The sequence below is a fragment of the Mustelus asterias genome, chromosome 1, assembly GCF_964213995.1.
Source record: "Mustelus asterias chromosome 1, sMusAst1.hap1.1, whole genome shotgun sequence".
Lineage (NCBI taxonomy): Eukaryota > Metazoa > Chordata > Chondrichthyes > Carcharhiniformes > Triakidae > Mustelus > Mustelus asterias.
Genome location: NC_135801.1, coordinates 201425958 through 201449209, shown reverse-complemented (window position 1 = coordinate 201449209; position 23252 = coordinate 201425958). Strand labels below are relative to the sequence as shown.

Here is a 23252-nt window from a genome sequence, read left to right as displayed (position 1 = left end):
AGGGATGGTGAGGAGTGGTTAGGGATGGTTAGGGATGGTGAGGAGTGGTTAGCCTCCACTCCAACCTGAAATATCAGTCACTGAATGGCACTCAGCGGGATATAGAAAGGGTTTACAGCAGGAACTGGGTGTTGGTGATGTTTGTGTGGAGTGGAATCAGAAAATAAAGCTGTTCATGAAGAAACAAGACTTGTGTTTCCTTTAGTGGACTGTAATCCTCAAACTCTCACACACACAATCACACTGACTGGCCCATCGTGGGAATCAGAGCGGGTGAGAAGCGGATCATGGGAAGGTCCACTGAATATGGGCTGGATTTTATGGATCCGGGATAAGCGCGGCTGTAAAACCCCACCAAACTCACAGACTCTCACCCTGACACTCCCAAACCCTCACCCTGACACTCCCAAACCCTCACCCTGACACTCCCAGACTCTCACCCTGACACTCCCAGACTCTCACCCTGACACTCCCAGACTCTCACCCTGACACTCCCAGACTCTCACCCTGACACTCCCAGACTCTCACCCTGACACTCCCAGACTCTCACCCTGACACTCCCAGACTCTCACCCTGACACTCCCAAACTCTCACTCTGACACTCCCAAACTCTCACTCTGACACTCCCAGACTCTCACCCTGACACTCCCAAACTCTCACCCCGACACTCCCAAACTCTCACTCTGACACTCCCAAACTCTCACTCTGACACTCCCAGACTCTCACCCTGACACTCCCAAACTCTCACCCCGACACTCCCAAACTCTCACCCTGACACTCCCAAACTCTCACCCCAACACTCCCAAACTCTCACCCTGACACTCCCAAACTCTCACCCCGACACTCCCAAACTCTCACCCCGACACTCCCAAACTCTCACCCTGACACTCCCAAACTCTCACCCCGACACTCCCAAACTCTCACCCTGACACTCCCAAACTCTCACCCCGACACTCCCAAACTCTCACTCTGACACTCCCAAACTCTCACTCTGACACTCCCAAACTCTCACCCTGACACTCCCAAACTCTCACTCTGACACTCCCAAACTCTCACCCTGACACTCCCAGACTCTCACCCCGACACTCCCAAACTCTCACCCTGACACTCCCAAACTCTCACCCCGACACTCCCAAACTCTCACCCTGACACTCCCAAACTCTCACCCCGACACTCCCAGACTCTCACCCTGACACTCCCAGACTCTCACCCTGACACTCCCAGACTCTCACCCTGACACTCCCAGACTCTCACACTCAGACAGCTGAAAGTATTGGGTGGATTTGAGTGGAATTCTGGGATTTGGGCTGGGATTTTCCAGCTGCGGTGAGTGGTGTTTGGGCTCAGTGCCCATTATCTGTTCTTGCAGTTTTAGCAGGAGATGTGAGTTTGGAGAGTTTGGGCCTGTGATTTTGGGTGGGATTGTGTTCTGGGGGTTTGGATTGGATTCTATGATTTTTCGGGGGGTTTTGTGGTCTGGGGCGGGTTTTCAATGGGATTCAGTTGTTTTGGGGACAGCACGCTGGCACAGTGGTTAGCACTGCTGCCGCACAGAGCCAGGGACCCGGGGCAGCACGGTGGCACAGTGGTTAGCACTGCTGTCTCACAGAGCCAGGGACCCGGGGCAGCACGGTGACACAGTGGTTAGCACTGCTCCCTCACAGCGCCAGGGACCCGGGGCAGCACGGTGACACAGTGGTTAGCTCTGCTGTCTCACAGAGCCAGGGACCCGGGGCAGCTCGGTGGCACAGTGGTTAGCACTGCTCCCTCACAGCGCCAGGGACCCGGGGCAGCACGGTGACACAGTGGTTAGCTCTGCTGTCTCACAGTGCCAGGGACCCGGGGCAGCACGGTGACACAGTGGTTAGCACTGCTGTCTCACAGTGTCAGGGACCCGGGGCAGCACGGTGGCACAGTGGTTAGCACTGCTCCCTCACAGTGCCAGGGACCCAGGGCAGCACGGTGACACAGTGGTTAACACTGCTCCCTCACAGTGCCAGGGACCCGGGGCAGCACGGTGACACAGTGGTTAACACTGCTGCCTCACAGTGCCAGGGACCCGGGGCAGCACGGTGACACAGTGGTTAACACTGCTGTCTCACAGTGCCAGGGACCCGGGGCAGCACGGTGACACAGTGGTTAACACTGCTGTCTCACAGTGCCAGGGACCCGGGGCAGCACGGTGACACAGTGGTTAGCACTGCTCCCTCACAGCGCCAGGGACCCGGGGCAGCACGGTGACACAGTGGTTAGCACTGCTCCCTCACAGCGCCAGGGACCCGGGGCAGCACGGTGACACAGTGGTTAGCACTGCTGTCTCACAGCGCCAGGGACCCGGGGCAGCACGGTGACACAGTGGTTAGCACTGCTGCCTCACAGTGCCAGGGACCCGGGGCAGCACGGTGACACAGTGGTTAGCACTGCTCCCTCACAGCGCCAGGGACCCGGGGCAGCACGGTGACACAGTGGTTAGCACTGCTGCCTCACAGCGCCAGGGACCCGGGGCAGCACGGTGGCACAGTGATTAGCACTGCTCCCTCACAGTGCCAGGGACCCGGGGCAGCACGGTGGCACAGTGATTAGCACTGCTGTCTCACAGTGCCAGGGACCCGGGGCAGCACGGTGACACAGTGGTTAGCACTGCTCCCTCACAGAGCCAGGGACCCGGGGCAGCACGGTGACACAGTGGTTAGCACTGCTCCCTCACAGTGCCCGGGACCCGGGGCAGCACGGTGACACAGTGGTTAGCACTGCTGTCTCACAGTGCCAGGGACCCGGGGCAGCACGGTAACACAGTGGTTAGCACTGCTGCCTCACAGCGGAAGGGTCCCGGGTTCGAGTCCCGGCTCGGGTCACTGTCTGTGTGGAGTTTGCACATTCTCCTCGTGTCTGTGTGGGTTTCCTCCGGGTGCTCCGGTTTCCTCCCACAGTCTGAGGGACGTGCTGGTTAGGGTGCATTTACCCTCAGAGTCGTCTTGGGGGGATTTGCGGAATAAATACCTGGGGTCACAGGGATAGGGCAGAGGGGTGGGATGGGTCTGGGTGAGAGGCTGAGTGGGTACAGTCTGGATGGGCGGAATGGCCTCTTTCTGCACAGTGGGAATTCTGTTCCAATGTTTTGGGCAGGAATCCGGATTTGGGGGATTTTGGGGGGATTGGGATGTTTTGGGAGGAACTGAGAGACAGCAGTTCAGTGCATCTGTGCCGGATTTGGAGCGGGTTCTGGGCGGGAGTTTGGGCGGGATTTGGAGCGGATTTGGGGGCGGGATTTGGGGCGGGTTCTGGGCGGGAGTTTGGGCGGGATTTGGAGCGGATTTGGGGGCGGGATTTGGGGCGGGTTCTGGGCGGGAGTTTGGGCGGGATTTGGAGCGGATTTGGGGGCGGGATTTGGGGCGGGTTCTGGGCGGGAGTTTGGGCGGGATTTGGAGCGGATTTGGGGGCGGGATTCAGTGAGTGAGCAGTGGGTGTTTCACTGGGGCGGGGCGGGATTTGGAGCGGATTCTGTGTGGGATTCCCGGCGGGTTTTGCCGCGGGGCTGGAGCGGGTTTGTGCCGGGATCAGTCCCGCTTTGGGAGCCGGGAATGGGAGCGGGAATGCGGCGGGAATCCCGCGCCGCTCTGAGCCTCCTGATTCTCCGCTGCTGCCTGAGCGCCGGAGCGGGAAGAGGGCGGGAACCGCGCCCCGGTAAGTGGATCCAATAGATCACAGATCACTAACAGATCCCCAACAGATCCCTAACTGATCCCAGATTGATCCCCAACAGCAGAACCCGCATCTTGGTAAGTGGATCCCACAGATTACTAATAGATCACCAACAGATCCTCAATAGATCACTAATAGATCCCAAATAGGGAACCCCACCCCAAAAAGTGAAACTGACAGATCCCCCAATAGATCCTAAACTCCGGATCCCCAATTCCAGTATCTCACGGTTGAAAGTTTATTTAAGTTTAAGACTAACATTAACACTGCAATGAAGTTACTGTGGAATTCCCCCAGTCGCCACACTCCGGTGCCTGTTCGGGTCAATGCCCCCAAACCAGCACGTCTTTCAGAATGTGGGAGGAAACCCATGCAGACACGGGGAGAACGTGCAGACTCCATACCGACAGTGACCCAAGCCAGGAATCGAACCCAGGTCCCTGGTGCCGTGAGCCACAACCCCCGCAACCCCCCCTCCCCCCCTCCCCCCCACCAACCCCCGCTCCCCCCCACCAACCCCCACCCCCTCCCCACCCTGGCAACCAGCTCCAGGATGGAATGTACAAAGAACAAAGAACAGTACAGCACAGGAAACAGGCCCTTCGGCCCTCCAAGCCTGTGCCGCTCCTTGGTCCAACTAGACCAATCGTTTGTATCCCTCCATTCCCAGGCTGCTCATGTGACTATCCAGGTAAGTCTTAAACGATGTCAGCGTGCCTGCCTCCACCACCCTACTTGGCAGCGCATTCCAGGCCCCCACCACCCTCTGTGTAAAAAACGTCCCTCTGATGTCTGAGTTTTACTTCGCCCCTCTCACCTTGAGCCCGTGACCCCTCGTGATCGTGACTCCGACCTGGGAAAAAGCTTCCCACTGTTCACCCTATCTATACCCTTCATAATCTTGTATACCTCTATTAGATCTCCCCTCATTCTCCGTCTTTCCAAGGAGAACAACCCCAGTCTACCCAATCTCTCCTCATAGCTAAGACCCTCCATACCAGGCAACATCCTGGTAAACCTTCTCTGCACTCTCTCTAACGCCTCCACGTCCTTCTGGTAGTGCGGCGACCAGAACTGGACGCAGTACTCCAAATGTGGCCTAACCAGTGTTCTATACAGCTGCATCATCAGACTCCAGCTTTTATACTCCATACCCCGTCCTATAAAGGCAAGCATACCAGATGCCTTCTTCACCACCTTCTCCACCTGTGTTGCCACCTTCAAGGATTTGTGGACTTGCACACCCAGGTCCCTCTGTGTTTCTATACTCCTGATGACTCTGCCATTTATTGTATAACTCCTCCCTACATTATTTCTTCCAAAATGCATCACTTCGCATTTATCCGGATTAAACTCCATCTGATGAAGGAAGGGCCGTGGATGTCGTCTATATGGATTTCAGTAAGGCATTTGACAAAGTCCCACATGGCAGGTTGGTTAAGAAGGTTAAGGCTCATGGGATACAAGGAGAAGTGGCTAGATGGGTGGAGAACTGGCTTGGCCATAGGAGACAGAGGGTAGTGGTCGAAGGGTCTTTTTCCGGCTGGAGGTCTGTGACCAGTGGTGTTCCGCAGGGCTCTGTACTGGGACCTCTGCTATTTGTGATATATATAAATGATTTGGAAGAAGGTGTAACTGGTGTAATCCGCAAGTTTGCGGATGACACGAAGATGGCTGGAATTGCGGATAGCGAAGAGCATTGTCGGGCAATACAGCAGGATATAGATAGGCTGGAAAATTGGGCGGAGAGGTGGCAGATGGAATTTAATCCGATAAATGCGAAGTGATGCATTTTGGAAGAAATAATGTAGGGAGGAGTTATACAATAAATGGCAGAGTCATCAAGAGTATAGAAACACAGAGGGACCTAGGTGTGCAAGTCCACAAATCCTTGAAGGTGGCAACACAGGTGGAGAAGGTGGTGAAGAAGGCATATGGTATGCTTGCCTTTATAGGACGGGGTATAGAGTATAAAAGCTGGAGTCTGATGATGCAGCTGTATAGAACGCTGGTTAGGCCACATTTGGAGTACTGCGTCCAGTTCTGGTCGCCGCACTACCAGAAGGACGTGGAGGCATTAGAGAGAGTGCAGAGAAGGGCCTGTTTCCTGTGCTGTACTGTTCTTTGTTCTTTTGCCACCTCTCCGCCCAATTTTCCAGCCTATCTGTATCCTGCTGTATTGCCCGACAATGCTCTTCGCTATCCGCAATTCCAGCCATCTTCATGTCATCCGCAAACTTGCTGATTACACCAGTTACACCTTCTTCCAAATCATTTATATATATCACAAATAACAGAGGTCCCAGTACAGAGCCCTGCGGAACACCACTGGTCACAGACCTCCAGCCGGAAAAAGACCCTTCGACCACTACCCTCTGTCTCCTATGGCCAAGCCAGTTCTCCACCCATCTAGCCACTTCTCCTTGTATCCCATGAGCCTTAACCTTCTTAACCAACCTGCCACGTGGGACTTTGTCAAATGCCTTACTGAAATCCATATAGACGACATCCACGGCCCTTCCTTCATCAACCGTTTTTGTCACTTCCTCAAAAAACTCCACCAAATTTGTAAGGCACGACCTCCCTCTTACAAAACCATGCTGTCTGTCACTAATGAGATTGTTCCGTTCTAAATGCACATACATCCTGTCTCTAAGAATCCTCTCCAACAACTTCCCTACCACGGACGTCAAGCTCACCGGCCTATAATTTCCTGGGTTATCCCTGCTACCCTTCTTAAACAACGGGACCACATTCGCTATCCTCCAATCCTCAGGGCCCTCACCCGTGTCCAAAGAAGCGACAAAGATTTCCGTCAGAGGCCCAGCAATTTCATCTCTCGTCTCCCTGAGCAGTCGAGGATAGATGCCATCAGGCCCTGGGGCCTTGTCAGTTTTAATGTTCCCTAAAAAACCTAACACTTCCTCTCTTGTAATGGAGATTTTCTCTAACGGGTCAACACCTCCCTCCGAGACACTCCCGGTTAACACGCCCCTCTCCTTCGTGAATACCGATGCAAAGTATTCATTTAGGATCTCCCCTATTCCCTTGGGTTCTGAGCATAATTCCCCTCCTTTGTCCCTGAGAGGTCCGATTTTCTCCCTGACAACTCTTTTGTTCCTAACGTATGAATAGAATGCCTTAGGATTCTCCTTAATCCTGCCTGCCAAGAACATCTCGTGACCTCTTTTTGCCCTTCTAACTCCCCGTTTGAGTTCTTTCCTACTCTCTCTGTATTCCTCCAGAGCTCCATCTGTTTTCAGTTGCCTGGACTTAACGTACGCCTCCCTTTTCATTTTAATCAGATCTTCAATTTCCCTGGTTATCCACGGCTCTCGAATCCTACCTTTCCTATCTTTCCTTTTTACAGGCACATGCCTATCCTGCAGCCTTATCAATAGTTCCTTAAAAGACTCCCACATGCCAGACGCGGACTTACCCTCGAACATCCTCTCCCAATCAACATCCACCAATTCCTGCCTAATCCGGCTATAGTCAGCCTTCCCCCAATTTAGCACCCTGCCCGTAGGACAGCACTCATTCTTGTCCATTACTATCCTAAAGTTAACAGAGTTGTGGTCACTATTTGCCACATGTTCCCCTACCGAAACTTTGACGACCTGACCGGGCTCATTTCCCAGAACTAGGTCCAGTATAGCCCCCTCTCTAGTCGGGCTATCTACATACTGTTCCAAAGAACCTTCCAGTACGCATTTTACAAATTCCTCCCCGTCCGGACCCCCAGCTCTCAGCACTTTCCAGTCTGTGCCAGGGAAATTAAAGTCCCCCACTACAACAACCCTATGTTTTCTGCACCTATCCAGAATCTCCTGACATATCCTTTCCTCCACTTCCCGTGGGCTGTTGGGTGGTCTGTAGTACACCCCCAGCATAGTGACTGCACCCTTCCTGTTTCTGAGTTCCACCCACAGCGACTCAGTACATGACCCCTCTAAGTTGTCTACCCTCTGCACGGCGGTAATATGCTCCTTAACTAATATCGCTACTCCCCCACCTTTTTTAGCCCCTCCTCTGTCTCGCCTAAAACACTGATACCCCGGAATATTCAGCTGCCAGTCCTGTCCTTCTTTTAACCAAGTTTCCGTCACCGCAACCACATCCAAATTCCGCACAAGCATTAAGGCCCTAAGTTCGTCTGTTTTACCCGTTACACTCCTCGCATTGAAGCAGATGCACTCCAGACCTCCAGGCCCAGTCAGGTCCTCCTCCTCCAGAGTGCTCCTCTTCTTAGCTAGCCTTGCCCTGGCCCCCAGCTCAACCCCAGCCTCAGTATTTACTGACCTCCTGTTTTGTTCCCCACCCCCCTGCCACACTAGTTTAAATCCTGCCGAAACACTCTAGCAAAACTCCCAGCCAGGATATTTGCTCCCTTCCAGTTAAGGTGTAACCCATCCTTTCTGTACAGTTGCCATCCTGACTTGAAGATTTCCCAGTTATCTATGAATTTAAAACCCTCCCTCTTGCACCAGTCCTTTAGCCACGCGTTCAACTGGAGAATCTCCCTGTTCCGAGCCTCACTTGCACTAGGCACCGGGAGCAGTCCAGAGATTGCTACCCTGGAGGTCTTACTTTTTAGCCTCGCACCCAACTCCCTGAATTTCTCTCGTATGACCCCCCTGCTCTTCCTACCTACATCATTTCCCCCAATGTGTACAATCACATCCGTTTGACTACCTTCCTTTTTAAATATGCTTCCTACCCTCTCGGAGACATCCAGTACCCCGGCACCAGGGGTAGGAGCACATTTGAGGGGCTGAATGGCCAGGTGCTGGTCCAGGGTCTGATGTTGCCGGTGATAGTGTTTGAAGAGGGTGAGAGGGCTTTCGGTGGGAGTCAATGTGGGGCAGCAGCATGGCAATGAACTGCAGAGGGTTCAGCTGCACCAGCTGTTATTCAGACAAACAGCACAGCTATTACCCTGAGTAACACACTCAAACAATCCCGCTTATTGTCACAGTCAGTCACGAGTATTGTGAGTGGGTTCAGTCTCTGCCTGAAACTCCACTAAACTTCACTAAAACCACAGAGAAAGAACGACTGATACCTGGGATCCAGTTCCACACACACTGACTCTCACTGGGGTACGGGTTCCACACACACTGAGTCTCACTGGGGTACGGGTTCCACACACACTGTCTCTCACTGGGGTACGGGTTCCACACACACTGACCCTCACTGGGGTACGGGTTCCACACACACTGACCCTCACTGGGGTACGGGTCCCACACACACTGACTCTCACTGGGGTACGGGTTCCACACACACTGACCCTCACTGGGGTACGGGTTCCACACACACTGACCCTCACTGGGGTACGGGTTCCACACACACTGTCTCTCACTGGGGTACAGTTCCACACACACTGTCTCTCACTGGGGTACGGGTTCCACACACACTGACTCTCACTGGGGTACGGGTCACACACACACTGACTCTCACTGGGATCCAGTCCCACACACACTGACTCTCACTGGGGTACGGGTCCCACACACACTGACTCTCACTGGGGTACGGGTCCCACACACACTGACTCTCACTGGGGTACGGGTCCCACACACACTGTCTCTCACTGGGGTACGGGTCCCACACACACTGACTCTCACTGGGATACGGGTCCCACACACACTGACTCTCACTGGGGTACGGGTTCCACACACATTGACCCTCACTGGGGTACGGGTTCCACACACACTGACCCTCACTGGGGTACGGGTTCCACACACACTGTCTCTCACTGGGGTACAGTTCCACACACACTGACTCTCACTGGGGTTCGGGTTCCACACACACTGACCCTCACTGGGGTACGGGTTCCACACACACTGACTCTCACTGGGGTACGGGTTCCACACACACTGACTCTCACTGGGGTACGGGTCCCACACACACTGTCTCTCACTGGTGTACGGGTCCCACACACACTGACTCTCACTGGGGTACGGGTTCCACACACACTGTCTCTCACTGGGATACGGGTTCCGCACACACTGACTCTCACTGGGGTACAGGTTCCACATACACTGACTCTCACTGGGGTACGGGTTCCACACACACTGACTCTCACTGGGGTACGGGTCCCACACACACTGACTCTCACTGGGGTACGGGTCCCACACACACTGACTCTCACTGGGGTACGGGTTCCACACATACTGTCTCTCACTGGGATACGGGTTCCGCACACACTGACTCTCACTGGGGTACGGGTTCCACACACACTGACTCTCACTGGGGTACGGGTCCCACACACACTGTCTCTCACTGGGGTACGGGTCCCACACACACTGTCTCTCACTGGGATACGGGTCCCACACACACTGACTCTCACTGGGGTACGGGTTCCACACACACTGTCTCTCACTGGGATACGGGTTCCGCACACACTGACTCTCACTGGGGTACGGGTTCCACACACACTGACTCTCACTGGGGTACGGGTCCCACACACACTGTCTCTCACTGGGGTACGGGTCCCACACACACTGTCTCTCACTGGGATACGGGTTCCACACACACTGACTCTCACTGGGGTACGGGTCCCACACACACTGACTCTCACTGGGGTACGGGTCCCACACACACTGTCTCTCACTGGGATACGGGTTCCACACACACTGACTCTCATTGGGGTATGGGTCCCACACACACTGACTCTCACTGGGGTACGGGTCCCACACACACTGACTCTCACTGGGGTATGGGTCCCACACACACTGACTCTCACTGGGGTACGGGTTCCACACACACTGACCCTCACTGGGGTACGGGTTCCACACACACTGACCCTCACTGGGGTACGGGTTCCACACACACTGACTCTCACTGGGGTACGGGTTCCACACACACTGACCCTCACTGGGGTACGGGTTCCACACACACTGACCCTCACTGGGGTACGGGTTCCACACACACTGTCTCTCACTGGGATCCAGTCCCACACACACTGACTCTCACTGGGGTACGGGTCCCACACACACTGACTCTCACTGGGGTACGGGTCCCACACACACTGACTCTCACTGGGGGACGGGTCCCACACACACTGACTCTCACTGGGGTACGGGTTCCACACACATTGACCCTCACTGGGGCACGGGTTCCACACACACTGACCCTCACTGGGGTACGGGTTCCACACACACTGTCTCTCACTGGGGTACAGTTCCACACACACTGACTCTCACTGGGGTACGGGTTCCACACACACTGACTCTCACTGGGGTACGGGTCCCACACACACTGTCTCTCACTGGGGTACGGGTCCCACACACACTGACTCTCACTGGGGTACGGGTTCCACACACACTGTCTCTCACTGGGATACGGGTTCCGCACACACTGACTCTCACTGGGGTACGGGTTCCACACACACTGACTCTCACTGGGGTACGGGTCCCACACACACTGACTCTCACTGGGGTACGGGTTCCACACACACTGTCTCTCACTGGGATACGGGTTCCGCACACACTGACTCTCACTGGGGTACGGGTTCCACACACACTGACTCTCACTGGGGTATGGGTTCCACACACACTGACTCTTGCTGGGGTATGGGTCCCACACACACTGACTCTCACTGGGGTACGGGTCCCACACACACTGACTCTCACTGGGGTACGGCTCCCACACACACTGTCTCTCACTGGGGTACGGGTTCCGCACACACTGACTCTCACTGGGGTACGGGTTCCACACACACTGACTCTCACTGGGGTACGGGTTCCACACACACTGACTCTCACTGGGGTACGGGTTCCACACACACTGACTCCCACTGGGGTATGGGTTCCACACACACTGACTCTCACTGGGGTACGGGTTCCACAAACACTGTCTCTCACTGGGGTACAGTTCCACACACACTGACTCTCACTGGGGTACGGGTTCCACACACACTGACTCTCACTGGGGTACGGGTCCCACACGCACTGACTCTCAATGGGGTACGGGTTCCACACACACTGACTCTCACTGGGGTACGGGTCCCACACACACTGACTCTCACTGGGGTACGGGTTCCACACACACTGACTCTCACTGGGGTACGGGTTCCACACACACTGACTCTCACTGGGGTACGGGTCCCACACACACTGTCTCTCACTGGGGTACGGGTCCCACACACACTGTCTCTCACTGGGATACGGGTTCCACACACACTGACTCTCACTGGGGTATGGGTCCCACACACACTGACTCTCACTGGGGTACGGGTCCCACACACACTGACTCTCACTGGGGTATGGGTCCCACACACACTGACTCTCACTGGGGTACGGGTTCCACACACACTGACCCTCACTGGGGTACGGTTTCCACACACACTGACCCTCACTGGGGTACGGGTTCCACACACACTGACCCTCACTGGGGTACGGGTTCCACACACACTGTCTCTCACTGGGATCCAGTCCCACACACACTGACTCTCACTGGGGTACGGGTCCCACACACACTGACTCTCACTGGGGTACGGGTCACACACACACTGACTCTCACTGGGGTACGGGTCCCACACACACTGACTCTCACTGGGGTACGGGTTCAACACACATTGACCCTCACTGGGGTACGGGTTCCACACACACTGACCCTCACTGGGGTACGGGTTCCACACACACTGACTGTCACTGGGGTACGGGTCCCACACACACTGTCTCTCACTGGGATACGGGTTCCGCACACACTGACTCTCACTGGGGTACGGGTTCCACACACACTGACTCTCACTGGGGTACGGGTTCCACACACACTGACTCTCACTGGGGTACGGGTCCCACACACACTGACTCTCACTGGGGTACGGGTCCCACACACACTGACTCTCACTGGGGTACGGGTTCCACACACACTGTCTCTCACTGGGATACGGGTTCCGCACACACTGACTCTCACTGGGGTACGGGTTCCACACACACTGACTCTCACTGGGGTACGGGTCCCACACACACTGTCTCTCACTGGGGTACGGGTCCCACACACACTGTCTCTCACTGGGATACGGGTTCCACACACACTGACTCTCACTGGGGTACGGGTCCCACACACACTGACTCTCACTGGGGTACGGGTCCCACACACACTGACTCTCACTGGGGTACGGCTCCCACACACACTGTCTCTCACTGGGGTACGGGTTCCGCACACACTGACTCTCACTGGGGACGGGTTCCACACACACTGACTCTCACTGGGGTACGTGTTCCACACACACTGACTCTCACTGGGGTACGGGTTCCACACACACTGACTCTCACTGGGGTATGGGTTCCACACACACTGACTCTCACTGGGGTATGGGTTCCACACACACTGACTCTCACTGGGGTACGGGTTCCACAAACACTGTCTCTCACTGGGGTACAGTTCCACACACACTGACTCTCACTGGGGTATGGGTTCCACACACACTGACTCTCACTGGGGTACGGGTTCCAACAACACTGACTCTCACTGGGGTACGGGTCCCACACGCACTGACTCTCAATGGGGTACCGGTTCCACACACACTGACTCTCACTGGGGTACGGGTTCCACACACACTGACTCTCACTGGGGTACGGGTTCCACACACACTGACTCTCACTGGGGTACGGGTCCCACACACACTGTCTCTCACTGGGGTACGGGTCCCACACACACTGTCTCTCACTGGGATACGGGTTCCACACACACTGACTCTCACTGGGGTATGGGTCCCACACACACTGACTCTCACTGGGGTACGGGTCCCACACACACTGACTCTCACTGGGGTATGGGTCCCACACACACTGACTCTCACTGGGGTACGGGTTCCACACACACTGACCCTCACTGGGGTACGGTTTCCACACACACTGACCCTCACTGGGGTACGGGTTCCACACACACTGACCCTCACTGGGGTACGGGTTCCACACACACTGTCTCTCACTGGGATCCAGTCCCACACACACTGACTCTCACTGGGGTACGGGTCCCACACACACTGACTCTCACTGGGGTACGGGTCACACACACACTGACTCTCACTGGGGTACGGGTCCCACACACACTGACTCTCACTGGGGTACTGGTTCAACACACATTGACCCTCACTGGGGTACGGGTTCCACACACACTGACCCTCACTGGGGTACGGGTTCCACACACACTGTCTCTCACTGGGGTACAGTTCCACACACACTGACTCTCACTGGGGTACGGGTTCCACACACACTGACTCTCACTGGGGTACGGGTCCCACACACACTGTCTCTCACTGGGGTACGGGTCCCACACACACTGACTCTCACTGGGGTACGGGTTCCACACACACTGTCTCTCACTGGGATACGGGTTCCGCACACACTGACTCTCACTGGGGTACGGGTTCCACACACACTGACTCTCACTGGGGTACGGGTCCCACACACACTGTCTCTCACTGGGGTACGGGTCCCACACACACTGTCTCTCACTGGGATACGGGTTCCACACACACTGACTCTCACTGGGGTACGGGTCCCACACACACTGACTCTCACTGGGGTACGGGTCCCACACACACTGTCTCTCACTGGGATCCAGTCCCACACACACTGACTCTCACTGGGGTACGGGTCCCACACACACTGACTCTCACTGGGGTACGGGTCCCACACACACTGACTCTCACTGGGGGACGGGTCCCACACACACTGACTCTCACTGGGGTACGGGTTCCACACACATTGACCCTCACTGGGGCACGGGTTCCACACACACTGACCCTCACTGGGGTACGGGTTCCACACACACTGTCTCTCACTGGGGTACAGTTCCACACACACTGACTCTCACTGGGGTACGGGTTCCACACACACTGACTCTCACTGGGGTACGGGTCCCACACACACTGTCTCTCACTGGGGTACGGGTCCCACACACACTGACTCTCACTGGGGTACGGGTTCCACACACACTGTCTCTCACTGGGATACGGGTTCCGCACACACTGACTCTCACTGGGGTACGGGTTCCACACACACTGACTCTCACTGGGGTACGGGTCCCACACACACTGACTCTCACTGGGGTACGGGTTCCACACACACTGTCTCTCACTGGGATACGGGTTCCGCACACACTGACTCTCACTGGGGTACGGGTTCCACACACACTGACTCTCACTGGGGTATGGGTTCCACACACACTGACTCTTGCTGGGGTATGGGTCCCACACACACTGACTCTCACTGGGGTACGGGTCCCACACACACTGACTCTCACTGGGGTACGGCTCCCACACACACTGTCTCTCACTGGGGTACGGGTTCCGCACACACTGACTCTCACTGGGGTACGGGTTCCACACACACTGACTCTCACTGGGGTACGGGTTCCACACACACTGACTCTCACTGGGGTACGGGTTCCACACACACTGACTCCCACTGGGGTATGGGTTCCACACACACTGACTCTCACTGGGGTACGGGTTCCACAAACACTGTCTCTCACTGGGGTACAGTTCCACACACACTGACTCTCACTGGGGTACGGGTTCCACACACACTGACTCTCACTGGGGTACGGGTCCCACACGCACTGACTCTCAATGGGGTACGGGTTCCACACACACTGACTCTCACTGGGGTACGGGTCCCACACACACTGACTCTCACTGGGGTACGGGTTCCACACACACTGACTCTCACTGGGGTACGGGTTCCACACACACTGACTCTCACTGGGGTACGGGTCCCACACACACTGTCTCTCACTGGGGTACGGGTCCCACACACACTGTCTCTCACTGGGATACGGGTTCCACACACACTGACTCTCACTGGGGTATGGGTCCCACACACACTGACTCTCACTGGGGTACGGGTCCCACACACACTGACTCTCACTGGGGTATGGGTCCCACACACACTGACTCTCACTGGGGTACGGGTTCCACACACACTGACCCTCACTGGGGTACGGTTTCCACACACACTGACCCTCACTGGGGTACGGGTTCCACACACACTGACCCTCACTGGGGTACGGGTTCCACACACACTGTCTCTCACTGGGATCCAGTCCCACACACACTGACTCTCACTGGGGTACGGGTCCCACACACACTGACTCTCACTGGGGTACGGGTCACACACACACTGACTCTCACTGGGGTACGGGTCCCACACACACTGACTCTCACCGGGGTACGGGTTCAACACACATTGACCCTCACTGGGGTACGGGTTCCACACACACTGACCCTCACTGGGGTACGGGTTCCACACACACTGACTGTCACTGGGGTACGGGTCCCACACACACTGTCTCTCACTGGGGTACGGGTCCCACACACACTGACTCTCACTGGGGTACGGGTTCCACACACACTGTCTCTCACTGGGATACGGGTTCCGCACACACTGACTCTCACTGGGGTACGGGTTCCACACACACTGACTCTCACTGGGGTACGGGTTCCACACACACTGACTCTCACTGGGGTACGGGTCCCACACACACTGACTCTCACTGGGGTACGGGTCCCACACACACTGACTCTCACTGGGGTACGGGTTCCACACACACTGTCTCTCACTGGGATACGGGTTCCGCACACACTGACTCTCACTGGGGTACGGGTTCCACACACACTGACTCTCACTGGGGTACGGGTCCCACACACACTGTCTCTCACTGGGGTACGGGTCCCACACACACTGTCTCTCACTGGGATACGGGTTCCACACACACTGACTCTCACTGGGGTACGGGTCCCACACACACTGACTCTCACTGGGGTACGGGTCCCACACACACTGACTCTCACTGGGGTACGGCTCCCACACACACTGTCTCTCACTGGGGTACGGGTTCCGCACACACTGACTCTCACTGGGGACGGGTTCCACACACACTGACTCTCACTGGGGTACGTGTTCCACACACACTGACTCTCACTGGGGTACGGGTTCCACACACACTGACTCTCACTGGGGTATGGGTTCCACACACACTGACTCTCACTGGGGTATGGGTTCCACACACACTGACTCTCACTGGGGTACGGGTTCCACAAACACTGTCTCTCACTGGGGTACAGTTCCACACACACTGACTCTCACTGGGGTATGGGTTCCACACACACTGACTCTCACTGGGGTACGGGTTCCAACAACACTGACTCTCACTGGGGTACGGGTCCCACACGCACTGACTCTCAATGGGGTACCGGTTCCACACACACTGACTCTCACTGGGGTACGGGTTCCACACACACTGACTCTCACTGGGGTACGGGTTCCACACACACTGACTCTCACTGGGGTACGGGTCCCACACACACTGTCTCTCACTGGGGTACGGGTCCCACACACACTGTCTCTCACTGGGATACGGGTTCCACACACACTGACTCTCACTGGGGTATGGGTCCCACACACACTGACTCTCACTGGGGTACGGGTCCCACACACACTGACTCTCACTGGGGTATGGGTCCCACACACACTGACTCTCACTGGGGTACGGGTTCCACACACACTGACCCTCACTGGGGTACGGTTTCCACACACACTGACCCTCACTGGGGTACGGGTTCCACACACACTGACCCTCACTGGGGTACGGGTTCCACACACACTGTCTCTCACTGGGATCCAGTCCCACACACACTGACTCTCACTGGGGTACGGGTCCCACACACACTGACTCTCACTGGGGTACGGGTCACACACACACTGACTCTCACTGGGGTACGGGTCCCACACACACTGACTCTCACTGGGGTACTGGTTCAACACACATTGACCCTCACTGGGGTACGGGTTCCACACACACTGACCCTCACTGGGGTACGGGTTCCACACACACTGTCTCTCACTGGGGTACAGTTCCACACACACTGACTCTCACTGGGGTACGGGTTCCACACACACTGACTCTCACTGGGGTACGGGTCCCACACACACTGTCTCTCACTGGGGTACGGGTCCCACACACACTGACTCTCACTGGGGTACGGGTTCCACACACACTGTCTCTCACTGGGATACGGGTTCCGCACACACTGACTCTCACTGGGGTACGGGTTCCACACACACTGACTCTCACTGGGGTACGGGTCCCACACACACTGTCTCTCACTGGGGTACGGGTCCCACACACACTGTCTCTCACTGGGATACGGGTTCCACACACACTGACTCTCACTGGGGTACGGGTCCCACACACACTGACTCTCACTGGGGTACGGGTCCCACACACACTGTCTCTCACTGGGATACGGGTTCCACACACACTGACTCTCACTGGGGTATGGGTCCCACACACACTGACTCTCACTGGGGTTCGGGTCCCACACACACTGACTCTCACTGGGGTATGGGTCCCACACACACTGACTCTCGCTGGGGTACGGGTTCCACACACACTGACCCTCACTGGGGTACGGGTTCCACACACACTGACCCTCACTGGGGTACGGGTTCCACACACACTGTCTCTCACTGGGGTACAGTTCCACACACACTGTCTCTCACTGGGGTACGGGTTCCACACACACTGACTCTCACTGGGGTACGGGTTCCACACACACTGACCCTCACTGGGGTACGGGATCCACACACACTGACCCTCACTGGGGTACGGGTTCCACACACACTGTCTCTCACTGGGATCCAGTCCCACACACACTGACTCTCACTGGGGTACGGGTCCCACACACACTGACTCTCACTGGGGTATGGGTCCCACACACACTGACTCTCACTGGGGTACGGGTCCCACACACACTGACTCTCACTGGGGTATGGGTCCCACACACACTGACTCTCGCTGGGGTACGGGTTCCACACACACTGACCCTCACTGGGGTACGGGTTCCACACACACTGACCCTCACTGGGGTACGGGTTCCACACACACTGTCTCTCACTGGGGTACAGTTCCACACACACTGTCTCTCACTGGGGTACGGGTTCCACACACACTGACTCTCACTGGGGTACGGGTTCCACACACACTGACCCTCACTGGGGTACGGGATCCACACACACTGACCCTCACTGGGGTACGGGTTCCACACACACTGTCTCTCACTGGGATCCAGTCCCACACACACTGACTCTCACTGGGGTACGGGTCCCACACACACTGACTCTCACTGGGGTACGGGTCCCACACACACTGACTCTCACTGGGGTACGGGTCCCACACACACTGACTCTCACTGGGGTACGGGTTCCACACACATTGACCCTCACTGGGGTACGGGTTCCACACACACTGACCCTCACTGGGGTACGGGTTCCACACACACTGTCTCTCACTGGGGTACAGTTCCACACACACTGACTCTCACTGGGGTACGGGTTCCACACACACTGACTCTCACTGGGGTACGGGTCCCACACACACTGTCTCTCACTGGGGTACGGGTCCCACACACACTGACTCTCACTGGGGTACGGGTTCCACACACACTGTCTCTCACTGGGATACGGGTTCCGCACACACTGACTCTCACTGGGGTACGGGTTCCACACACACTGACTCTCACTGGGGTACGGGTTCCACACACACTGACTCTCACTGGGGTACGGGTCCCACACGCACTGACTCTCACTGGGGTACGGGTCCCACACACACTGACTCTCACTGGGGTACGGGTTCCACACACACTGTCTCTCACTGGGATACGGGTTCCGCACACACTGACTCTCACTGGGGTACGGGTTCCACACACACGGACTCTCACTGGGGTATGGGTTCCACACACACTGACTCTTGCTGGGGTATGGGTCCCACACACACGGACTCTCACTGGGGTACGGGTCCCACACACACTGACTCTCACTGGGGTACGGGTCCCACACACACTGGGGTACGGGTTCCACACACACTGACCCTCACTGGGGTACGGGTTCCACACACACTGACCCTCACTGGGGTACGGGTCCCACACACACTGACTCTCACTGGGGTACGGGTCCCACACACACTGACTCTCACTGGGGTACGGGTCCCACACACACTGACTCTCACTGGGGTACGGGTTCCACACACGCTGACTCTCACTGGGGCACGGGTTCCACACACACTGACTCTCACTGGGGTACGGGTCCCACACACACTGACTCTCACTCAGGTACGGGATCCAAACACACTGACTCTCACTGGGGTACGGGTCCCACACACACTGACTCTCACTGGGGTACGGGTCCCACACACACTGACTCTCACTGGGGTACGGGTTCCACACACACTGACTCTCACTGGGGTACGGGTTCCACACACACTGACTCTCACTGGGGTATGGGTTCCACACACACTGACTCTCACTGGGGTACGGGTTCCACACACACTGACCCTCACTGGGGTACGGGTTCCACACACACTGACCCTCACTGGGGTACGGGTTCCACACACACTGACCCTCACTGGGGTACGGGTTCCACACACACTGTCTCTCACTGGGATCCAGTCCCACACACACTGACTCTCACTGGGGTACGGGTCCCACACTCACTGACTCTCACTGGGGTACGGGTCACACACACACTGACTCTCACTGGGGTACGGGTCCCACACACACTGACTCTCACTGGGGTATGGGTTCAACACACATTGACCCTCACTGGGGTACGGGTTCCACACACACTGACCCTCACTGGGGTACGGGTTCCACACACACTGTCTCTCACTGGGGTACAGTTCCACACACACTTACTATCACTGGGGTACGGGTTCCACACACACTGACTCTCACTGGGGTACGGGTCCCACACACACTGTCTCTCACTGGGGTACGGGTCCCACACACACTGACTCTCACTGGGGTACGGGTTCCACACACACTGTCTCTCACTGGGATACGGGTTCCACACACACTGACCCTCACTGGGGTACGGGTTCCACACACACTGTCTCTCACTGGGGTACAGTTCCACACACACTGTCTCTCACTGGGGTACGGGTTCCACACACACTGACTCTCACTGGGGTACGGGTTCCACACACACTGACCCTCACTGGGGTACGGGATCCACACACACTGACCCTCACTGGGGTACGGGTTCCACACACACTGTCTCTCACTGGGATCCAGTCCCACACACACTGACTCTCACTGGGGTACGGGTCCCACACACACTGACTCTCACTGGGGTACGGGTCCCACACACACTGACTCTCACTGGGGTACGGGTCCCACACACACTGACTCTCACTGGGGTACGGGTTCCACACACATTGACCCTCACTGGGGTACGGGTTCCACACACACTGACCCTCACTGGGGTACGGGTTCCACACACACTGTCTCTCACTGGGGTACAGTTCCACACACACTGACTCTCACTGGGGTACGGGTTCCACACACACTGACTCTCACTGGGGTACGGGTCCCACACACACTGTCTCTCACTGGGGTACGGGTCCCACACACACTGACTCTCACTGGGGTACGGGTTCCACACACACTGTCTCTCACTGGGATACGGGTTCCGCACACACTGACTCTCACTGGGGTACGGGTTCCACACACACTGACTCTCACTGGGGTACGGGTTCCACACACACTGACTCTCACTGGGGTACGGGTCCCACACGCACTGACTCTCACTGGGGTACGGGTCCCACACACACTGACTCTCACTGGGGTACGGGTTCCACACACACTGTCTCTCACTGGGATACGGGTTCCGCACACACTGACTCTCACTGGGGTACGGGTTCCACACACACGGACTCTCACTGGGGTATGGGTTCCACACACACTGACTCTTGCTGGGGTATGGGTCCCACACACACGGACTCTCACTGGGGTACGGGTCCCACACACACTGACTCTCACTGGGGTACGGGTCCCACACACACTGGGGTACGGGTTCCACACACACTGACCCTCACTGGGGTACGGGTTCCACACACACTGACCCTCACTGGGGTACGGGTCCCACACACACTGACTCTCACTGGGGTACGGGTCCCACACACACTGACTCTCACTGGGGTACGGGTCCCACACACACTGACTCTCACTGGGGTACGGGTTCCACACACGCTGACTCTCACTGGGGCACGGGTTCCACACACACTGACTCTCACTGGGGTACGGGTCCCACACACACTGACTCTCACTCGGGTACGGGATCCAAACACACTGACTCTCACTGGGGTACGGGTCCCACACACACTGACTCTCACTGGGGTACGGGTCCCACACACACTGACTCTCACTGGGGTACGGGTTCCACACACACTGACTCTCACTGGGGTACGGGTTCCACACACACTGACTCTCACTGGGGTATGGGTTCCACACACACTGACTCTCACTGGGGTACGGGTTCCACACACACTGACCCTCACTGGGGTACGGGTTCCACACACACTGACCCTCACTGGGGTACGGGTTCCACACACACTGACTCTCACTGGGGTACGGGTTCCACACACACTGACCCTCACTGGGGTACGGGTTCCACACACACTGACCCTCACTGGGGTACGGGTTCCACACACACTGTCTCTCACTGGGATTCAGTCCCACACACACTGACTCTCACTGGGGTACGGGTCCCACACACACTGACTCTCACTGGGGTACGGGTCCCACACACACTGACTCTCACTGGGGTACGGGTCCCACACACACTGACTCTCACTGGGGTACGGGTTCCACACACATTGACCCTCACTGGGGCACGGGTTCCACACACACTGACCCTCACTGGGGTACGGGTCCACACACACTGTCTCTCACTGGGGTACAGTTCCACACACACTGACTCTCACTGGGGTACGGGTTCCACACACACTGACTCTCACTGGGGTACGGGTCCCACACACACTGTCTCTCACTGGGGTTCCGGTACCACACACACTGACTCTCACTGGGGTACGGGTTCCACACACACTGTCTCTCACTGGGATACGGGTTCCGCACACACTGACTCTCACTGGGGTACGGGTTCCACACACACTGACTCTCACTGGGGTACGGGTTCCACACACACTGACTCTCACTGGGGTACGGGTCCCACACACACTGACTCTCACTGGGGTACGGGTCCCACACACACTGACTCTCACTGGGGTACGGGTTCCACACACACTGTCTCTCACTGGGATACGGGTTCCGCACACACTGACTCTCACTGGGGTACGGGTTCCACACACACTGACTCTCACTGGGGTATGGGTTCCACACACACTGACTCTTGCTGGGGTATGGGTCCCACACACACTGACTCTCACTGGGGTACGGGTCCCACACACACTGACTCTCACTGGGGTACGGCTCCCACACACACTGTCTCTCACTGGGGTACGGGTTCCGCACACACTGACTCTCACTGGGGTACGGGTTCCACACACACTGACTCTCACTGGGGTACGGGTTCCACACACACTGACTCTCACTGGGGTACGGGTTCCACACACACTGACTCTCACTGGGGTATGGGTTCCACACACACTGACTCTCACTGGGGTACGGGTTCCACAAACACTGTCTCTCACTGGGGTACAGTTCCACACACACTGACTCTCACTGGGGTATGGGTTCCACA

The 23252-nt window shown here is 56.6% G+C and overlaps 1 protein-coding gene across 1 annotated transcript in view; it reads left to right on the top strand.

Annotated features, from left to right (window-relative positions):
* Window positions 1-3535: 3535 nt before the first annotated feature.
* Window positions 3536-23252, top strand: part of LOC144505674 (disintegrin and metalloproteinase domain-containing protein 33-like) — a 178135-nt gene continuing 158418 nt past the window's right edge. The window contains exon 1 of the mRNA XM_078231835.1: window positions 3536-3684. Coding sequence (XP_078087961.1) covers window positions 3582-3684 — 103 coding nt within the window. The 5' untranslated portion in view covers window positions 3536-3581. The remainder of the gene's footprint in view (window positions 3685-23252) is intronic.